The sequence below is a fragment of the Agrilus planipennis genome, unplaced genomic scaffold (genome assembly GCF_000699045.2).
Source record: "Agrilus planipennis isolate EAB-ADULT unplaced genomic scaffold, Apla_2.0 scaffold262, whole genome shotgun sequence".
NCBI classification, from domain to species: Eukaryota; Metazoa; Arthropoda; class Insecta; order Coleoptera; family Buprestidae; genus Agrilus; species Agrilus planipennis.
The window spans coordinates 1-9,300 of NW_020442418.1; the positions used below are offsets into that span (position 1 = coordinate 1).

Here is a 9,300-nt window from a genome sequence, read left to right on the forward strand (position 1 = left end):
GTTCTATAATAAAAACGTTAGTGCAAACAATTTGAAGAGTTTTAATGATTTTACCTTTTGAAATTCTGAACCTATTGGAATAAAATGTACAAATTTCTATTCTATAAATTTTTAGCAACAGTTCCATTTTCATGATCTTCCTAGTGCTGAGTATATTAGAATAGTCAGGGTACTCGTTAAAAAATTGCACGCGTTTTCATCAAGTGCAAAAATAGATGATACTTATATGAACGAATTGAAAAAAATTGCTGTTCCATATATGCAAGGCAAAATGTATATTTTTCTACGCAATTTAATTTATCGATGGCCTTTAGACGACTCCTTCAGACTTGTATTGGAATTGTGGCTAAGTTTTATTCAACCGTGGAGATATCCAGGAAACGAGCAATTAGAATTGATGTAAGTCAAATGTCAGTTATAGAATCCAATATTCATTTAGTAAATGTTTTAGGGGTTTAACTAAGCAACATGATGCAGATGGATTATCACGACCTTCAAAGCTAGCGGATAAGGAATATTTACCTTTTATTGTGGAAAATATTTTGGCATATGTTGTCATTTTTCAACAGCTTTTACCAAGGTTTACAAAAGTAGACCTATCGAGTCCTAAAATCGCCCTTATGCTGTATCGAATGTTAAAGGTATTTTTTTTATTTTCTTGCAAAAAGGAATTGTGATTTACTATGACTAGAGTTAAGAGAGATCGGCACATGATTGCCTAAAACTAATATAAAAATGATGTTTGACATGAGTTGACGTGGTCTCAATTTTTAAAAAATGCTATTTTTGAGCGGGACATTTTCTCTATATTCGTTGGTTTAATAATTTCTAATAAGTAGTAAAATTTATGTAAAAATGATCCTAACGAGTTTTAAATACCTTAAAACCAATGATAAATAGAGTTAAAACGTACGATGTCTGAATGGGTTTCTTTAAAAAAACATTAATTTGGTTCGGTTATGACGAAACTTTATTACACTTTATTATTTTAATAATTACATACAATGATGGCAAATGATCAAACTAACATAGATTCGACGTATAGTATAGACTGTTAATGAGCTGTAAAATGTATGAGCTTATAAACTAATCAGAAGTGTAATGGCCGGTGGTGTGATCCATAGGTAGAGGCGAAGGTCATCTGATGAAACTCCTCTTTCCTTAAGACAAATGACCTCGCCTTCAAACGATTAAAGGGCAAAGGGGTGCTGGAGATATCTTCAACACTTTAAGTTATTTGCCAGATTGTTTATCCTTTTCGGGTTGATTTTTCTTGAATAGTAGCACTAACTAGAGGGTGGTAATGGTGGCATAAGATGCAAAGATCGACTGCTGTAGATGGACTTCAGTCTCTTCTTTCTTCTGCAGCAGTGTTAGAGTGTTTTGGTGGTCTTGGTGGTAGTTGCAGAGTTTGAGGACCATTTAGTAGCCATCATGGTAGTCCTTGTTATTTGCATTTCATTCGTTTGGTAGTGGTCATCAATAAGATTTCGTTTTGTAGTTTTCATTTCTTCGTAATAATGTACAGTAAATGGTTGGAGACTTGAATAAATCTCTGACTTTTGTCTCAAGTTGGAGATTATTATTATGTGTACGATGAAAGTTATATTAAGGGGTGAATTTTGTTTAATTTGGATAGGTTTATTGAATTTCAATCAATTTAATGGCTCTTATTTATCTGTAGATAAAAGTGGTTTCATGATTTAGAAATTTTCACGGGCAAAAGTAATTGATCTCTTCAAAAGTTGCAAATAGTTGTATTTGTAGTACATTTATTCCTTTTTGAAGAGTATTCGAAGCATGAAATGCAAATCACAAATTTCTTGAATATTGTTATTTAAATATTAGAAATGAGAGTGTAAAATTAAGAGCGTAAGTACAGTAATGATAATGGGAAAATACGAGGGTAGGTACTGCCGAAATTTTCGGATAAAAGGTAATGTTGTTTAGTCTCGGTTTGTGCCGGATTGTGGAGAAGAGTGATCAGGAATGTCTTCGTCATTGTGCAACAAAGTGTCTTCTTTTACTTTCATGTATTTCAACTAAACTAGGGGCATGTGATCTGCGAAAAAGGTGAATTTTCTACCATAAATGTAAGGCTTTTTTACAAGATTCTACTACAGCTAATAATTCTTTTTCTGTGGTACTGTAATTTCTTTCATCCGTATTAAGGATAAAGAGAAAAAAGCCTAAAAAAACTTTATTACTAGCGTCTGTGGTAATAGAAAAATGTTTGTTAAAGGTTGCATATGCTAAAACAGGGGTCTTTGTAATTAGTTCTTTATTTTGTTATAGCTTCTAAATACGGGGGGTTTTTGATGTTAATTAAGTATTTTTCTTTAAACACCTCGTAAGGGGAATGATAGTTTTGGAGTAATTTTTTATAAATTTACAGTAGTAGCCGCTTAAGGCTAAAAATGATTTAAGTTTTTTTACCGTTCTTGGGATTGGATATTTGTTGATGGAAGTAATTTTGTCGGGGTTAAGTTTGATTCCTTCGGTGGTGATTACATGTCCCAAAAAGGAAGCTTCTTTTCTTAAAAATTCGGATTTGTCTTTGAACAAAATTTACTTCTAAGACTGATAACGACAAAAACTATTTATTTACGCTAATTATTAAAGAACTTAAAAACACTATTAAATTATTACTAAACTTAGGTTATGAAGTATTCTATTTATTTACACTACTGTTGATATATCACTATTCACTGCGCTATTTATTTCACTGCTTACACTGTCAATTTATTTCTCGATTCACTTCTTCCTTTAAATACTCATTTGTTGACTTCCTGGAAACATCCGGATAGTTTATTTTTTCTTTGAACTGTTTAATTGCTTTCCCAGTACGCAGGTGCGACACACACATTTACAAATAATGAAGCAATCGTTAAGCCGCATTCACGCATACGTGTGCCCGTACGCACACAAACACACTCGTGCTTGCTACAGTATAATCGTTAAGCTATAGAAAAACTAAAAACCGCAAAAGTCGTTCATTTTCTTGCCCTCAGACTTTATTTTAAATGATTATTATTAATGATGAGATACAATTTGAAACTGAAAAAACGGACAATTTTTTCCCTATTTCATTTTTTATATGCGATGACAGCGACAAGTATGTCCATTTCATACCTGTTAGGTATCTTAATGCCATTGGAAAAGTAGATAGGTAATTGTTAATTGAAAATTAGCAGTTTACATTTTACAGCATTTTACCGATTTGAAGATATTTGCTGTAAATTTTTTTCATCATTTTTTGTTCTGTGTATCGGTTGAAATTGAAGTGAAAATGAATTAGCTTAGATCGAGGACAACTGGGAGACGTCGATCGCGTTCGATTCGAACTGATTCTGATTTTTAACTTAATAATCAAACAATTGGACAACGGTTCGTTAAGCAAATCAATGTCAACACACTTTTTGTACATCTCATTAAGCGAACTAACAAAGTTAATAAGTGATTATTGTTCGCGTTTTAATCGATAGACTAATTTAAATTTTAAATCGAGGAGCCTCTAATTGTGGTTGCTGCTAATTTATCTTCGTTTGAAATTTAATTGCTTAACTTAAACAGAACAAAATTTTTATTCAATTTGGTGGAAGTGTTACGCAAAGTTGAAAAGAATGACAGATTTTTGTGGGACGAGTTTTGAATAAATCAAAATACAAAATAAAAATTTCGGGTATCTCAGTTGTGTAACTATATCGTTAATGCCTGTAGTTGCCTAACATATTTGAAGAGAAATTTCCCCATAGATTCCTCGTTAGGACCCCCATGAGGTGCTTCGATTAAACAAACATCAAACAGAGGAATAAACCTGTGTTTATAAGTTAGTGGGTCATGTTGGAAAATTTCCTAAAATTGTTTGATGCGGATAGAGATTATATTTTCTAAGGTAACCTACATGGTGATGCGCGGAAGAGGTAAGGCGTTATACACCGTGACATCGCAGAATGATTGGGTCTACACAGGGCAGGGTGACAAACCTCGTTGGAACCGTAGCTGTCCCCCTTCCCAAAGGGTCAGACAGTAATATTAAGAGTTGAGTTCGACATTTCCACGAAATTTTTATATTACCGATAACAGTATTTTTTTGCAATAATTTTTGTCTACTACAACCCTATCTACCATCCCTTTTGTTGATGAATTCAGTTAAGTATACCGAGGTGTAATACATTTTTGTACACTATCTCTATGACGTAATTTAAAAAGAATAGGACACCTTCACTGTTTGCATCAACCTCCTGTTCCTAGTTCTCTAGGCTGTCCAAACACGTTAGGGTGAAAGTCCGTATACATACGACAAATATTTCAGCAATATTTTCATTTTTCAACATTTTCTGAAAATAGAATCGGCATTATGAAAAATATTTATCGTTTTAAAGATCATCTCCCATACAACTACCGCATTTTCAAAACAAGATTAGATTATGTTGTGTTCTATGCAAAAAGAAGAAGAAAATAATATAATTTATTTTGCTTTACGATTTATATACATTTTGGACAAGTTTCGGTTAATTCTAATACTCCCATCAATATTGAAATTTTTAGTGACTAATTGTACGTAGTAATATTACACGTAGTATCTGTGATAATTGTGCTTAACAAGCAGAAGTGATCTTTAATGTGACTTGTTTACCTTTTGTCTCCCATTTAATCTGTGCACTATACAATGGTAGCAACCGCTTAAAATGTGAAAAGTTATCAGCCTTAACGTGTCATAATTATCTTGTAATTAGAATCCCCGTTATTTGAAATTTACAATCACTGCCTTGTAAATTTACAAGCACGTCGTGTCGTGGGTTATTTTTAAGAAAACATAAGAAACATGAAAATAAGCTATCATAAATGGATAAGATAAAATGTGGCCATGAGAATGGAAACTGAAGCTCCATATTTTATAGGTAGATACGTTAATACGGGGACTTTCTGAAAGAGCAGTCATCTGTTTTTACGATTTTAAGTCGGGTTGTGTATTAGAAACGAATGATCACCGAGCGGCACGGCTTAGAGTTTTGACCATTGCTTATCATTAGGGAGGACGCCGGTTCGATTCCGAGTCCGACTTCCTTGGTCCAAGTTTCTTTCTTTCTCATCGGAACCACAACCCACCCATTCCCACGATATCTGAACAGAGACTGAAAAGGGTTTTCCGTACTACCTTCCCGCGTAGTCCGGAAGGACTGCCCGCCCACCAGCATTACTGGCTGGTGGGAATGAAACAAAAGTTTTAAACGAATGATCTGAAACAGGGGTGGTCAACTCAAATAATTTACTTAATTTTAATAATGAGTATTAAGAGCACCCTTCGAGTAAATCGGACTACAAATAAAATATATCATGGAAACGTTGCAATCTCTTTTCATTTGATTAATTAGACCAAAGAGAGTTTCAAGTAAATCTGACCACAAATAATAAATGTCCCATTCAAACANCCAAAATAAATAAATACATAATAAACTTCTAATTTATTTGTATTTAATAATTTAAGTGATTAAAAAACGTATTTTTAAGTGAAGTATAGTTATTAATAATAGATTTTGTTACTATGGAGGATTCTGGAACAAGATCATTTTCCAAAAACAGTCTACAAGTAAAAAATAAGCGCCATAAATCATTTATAAAGAACATAAAACATTGTTTAAGATCACATCAGTTATTTTTATGACTTTATAAGCAGTTAAAATTCGTCAAAATGTCAAAATAAGAATTCGGGTTTTCAAAAATATCAACATCATTAAAAACATAAAAATATGTTCTGTTTAAAAATTAACATTTTTAGCATTTGTTTAAACAATATGGGACCGTATTAGCTCATGTTAAATAGCATTTACCTATTTATTAGTACGGAAGACAAAGGGCTCTGTCATTTTATCATTTGCACCTGCACAATCTTATTAAATTATCTTGGGAATACATTAAAACTAAATATGTATTCATGAAATAAGTAAAACTCACGTATTCGGCATATTTTGATCACGCTCATTTGAAAAAACAGAAGTTTCGAAAAAAGTCGTAGAGAAAAAGTGTGATAGATTCGCCAAAAAGAAAGCCACTCACGAAGTTTTAAGTATGTATTAATCATTTAAAAATAGGGGCTTTGTCTCACGAACTATGTGTATTGTTTGGCATATGTTTAAAGGATTCTAACAAAAAAAAGCGTCCGAGTAATTTTGGCGCTCATGCGCTAAATCCTCCTAGGCTAATCGTAAGTACATATGTGTGTAAGTGCTTTTTAAGCATTACTCCAACGTGCCGTGATTTTCGTAAATAGGTCTAATTTGCTATGTTTTTGAATTTTATTCTAAATTAGCTTATAAGCGTGTTACTGACGGCAATATTGTTTTTCTAAAAGTACCAAATAAAGCCAAAAAATATAATTTAAAGTTATATTACTTTATTTGATACTTGGTTCATTTTAAGGTTATGGGACAACCAATGTTAGCGGACATGCTGAGAGAAGTAGAAAGTGCGTTAGAGAATATAAACAATTCTCCTACACACGTGCGATGGCCTTCATCTGTTCCCCCATTGTCGCCGACTTCAAGTTGGTGTTCAACAAATACAAGTCCAAATATATCTTTTAATAAGGACCATTCGCATAATCTTTCTTATATGGGAGCCGCCTCCTTATCAGGTTCATTTATAGATTCTTCTGTTACATATAGAGGTATAGGAGGAAAATGGTCAAATATAGTAAAACAGAAAATCGTTGAGTTAGAATGTCCTAATTTTTGCTATAAACCGTTATTTACAACACAACCGGCACAAGAGGTAAAGAAAGTAATTTTGCTGCGCATTATTTTCTTCAGTGTAATTTTAGGTATTTGATTTAATAAGGCACATACAGAAAGCACAACATGCCGCAAACGCAATTATTAGATTGAGAAAAGAGGAGGAGAGCAAATCTTCGAGGGGTATATTTGGTTTTCTTCGGATAATCTTTACACAACCCGATTTCAATAATGATGAATTTCCATTAGAAGAACGTGAAAAAGTTCCAATTGTTTTAAAATATTCCTTAGAATTCTTGGTGGATATTTTCCAAATTAGAAATGTAAAAGACACCAACTCAGTAATGTTATTTACTTTAATAATCTTTCTTTTAGTTAAATGTAAGTGGAATTTCAAACGATGGTAGTACAGATTTAAATGATTTATCATCGCAAATACATAAAGACGATTTCCCATACATACTGACGCCGCAAAGAGTGAGGGAAAGAGTTAAAAATTTGCGTTTTGAAGGAGATCCGGACTTGCAACCAATTAGATCCAATGAGAATACCTTTTTAGTTAGAATTCTGTATCAGTTGTCGAAAAAAATAAACGAAGAGGTGAGCAGTGTGTTGTACAAGGTGTTACCCTAGTATAGCACATTTTCTTTTAAGTAGATAATTAAGATTTAGGAAATTATATTTGGTTTGCCGAAATTTTTACTCTTGGCCTTGCTACAATATATAAAGTTAGATGATATCTGATAAGTAATGTTTTTATATTAGTTAAAAGTAACTTTAAAATTTCAATAAATATAAAGATAGAAAACAATTATCACATTACAGGCTTGTAAAGATTTTTAATGAATCATATATCCTCCGTCTCAGTAACGCTGCTAAACATTAACACAAGATCCATATTGTTTACTAAAAAATTAATTGAGCTGATTTTTTTGACAAGATTAATGTGTCTTATGCCGTCAATATTCGCCATTTTGACATGTAACTGATTTACCTAACATCTTCCTTTGCTTTGTTACAGTTCTATTACCATATAAATAGACTGTATTATGACCAAAGCTTTGTCGGAAGAATTTGTCGCGAAGTGGTTAGCCCGCCTATTACAGTCTACAAATATGAAAAAAGCAATGATGGACTGTCACCTAGAATTCAAGAATCATTGCCTCCTAGGATAACTTTGCGCCCTCTAGCTAGCCATAAATTTTTAACATATTTAGCTTTAGGGTTCATAGTCTTCAATTTTTGTGGATATGGGATTGTGTCGTATTTATTTTTTGTTTTCTCATTATGGAGTATGAGTATCTTGTTAAGAGTTATTATTCCAAAAAGAAGACATTGCGATTCTCCAACAAGACTATTAAATTTAAATTTGAACGACTCTTTTAGTTGAGAGTAACTAATGAAAAATTTTTATTTGATGTGTCTATTGCTAAGTATAATTGTACCTCTGAATAAACACCATTGTAAGTACTAATATACAAAACAAGTAACACATAATTATTTTGAACATGTATACATACTAAGTTTTGTACACTTTTGTATATTTTAAACTTTTTAAATAAAAATACAACGAGAAAAAAATTAGTCAGGAACTTCCTCTTGTATGTAACTGAGTTGAATTTTCTTCGTAGGTGCCGGAGAAGTAGTAGTAGCCTTTTCTTCAGCTTCAGCCTAAATAAATTAGAAAAAATATTGTAATTATCAGTATTTATTTGAAAGACATTACAATGTAATTCAATTTATATAGCAATGAATAAGAAATAGAGCAATGCCTCGTACAAGCCAGCACTTTTAATACTAGAGATAGATTAAAATGAAAACGACATATCACGTGATCTGCGCAAAAGACGAAAACGCGTCGTGTGAAGTGAAGTGGGAAGTCATACTTTGGTTAGGTTTTAGGTTGTGTTATTAATATTTCTGACGATATTGAATGGTTCTTGTTTGTTGTATTTACATCGTTTTCTATAACTCTGTATTTTCCGTCATAAAAGTAATCGGTTCTTTTTAGAACTTCGCTGTGTGTTCGAATAGTAGTGCTTTATCGGTAGAATAAAATTCTAGACGACATCATCATACTAAGAAGAACTTTCGACGACCACGTCCGAAACGTGACTGAAGTCTTCAAGAAATTGTCAGCCGCAAGACTGAAGCTAAGTCCCAAGAAAAATAATGGGACTTTGCTCCTACGACCGAAGATTCATACGAGGATTTACCAATATAGCCCGACCACTACATAGATTTTCAGAAGATGGAGTTTCATTCCATTGGACACCCGAATGTCAAAAAGCATTTGAACACCTTAAGATTATACTCTCTCGAGCTCCAATCTTGACGTACCCACAGTTCAGCGAATCCTTCATCGTGGATGCCGACGCCAGCAATGTGGGACTTGGTGGTGTGTTATCCTAAGTACTAGAAGGCGAGGAAAAGGCCATTGAGTACTTTAGTAAAACACACTCGAAACCAGAACGAAATTATTGCGTCACTCGTCGAGAGCTATTGCCAGGAAGAAATTATTGTGTCACTCGTCGAGAGCTATTGGCATTGGTTAAAACCCTCGAGC

At 33.0% G+C, this 9,300-nt stretch overlaps 1 protein-coding gene across 1 annotated transcript; it reads left to right on the forward strand.

Annotated features, from left to right (window-relative positions):
- The first annotated feature begins 95 nt into the window (after positions 1–95).
- Positions 96–8,332, forward strand: LOC108740906 (sphingomyelin phosphodiesterase 4). Its single transcript, XM_025980188.1, has 6 exons — positions 96–399; positions 452–641; positions 6,424–6,774; positions 6,824–7,057; positions 7,110–7,334; positions 7,756–8,332. The coding sequence occupies exons 1-6, from the start codon at positions 227–229 to the stop codon at positions 8,122–8,124; spliced, it is 1,542 nt and encodes a 513-aa protein (XP_025835973.1). The 5' UTR covers positions 96–226; the 3' UTR covers positions 8,125–8,332.
- Positions 8,333–9,300: the final 968 nt, after the last annotated feature.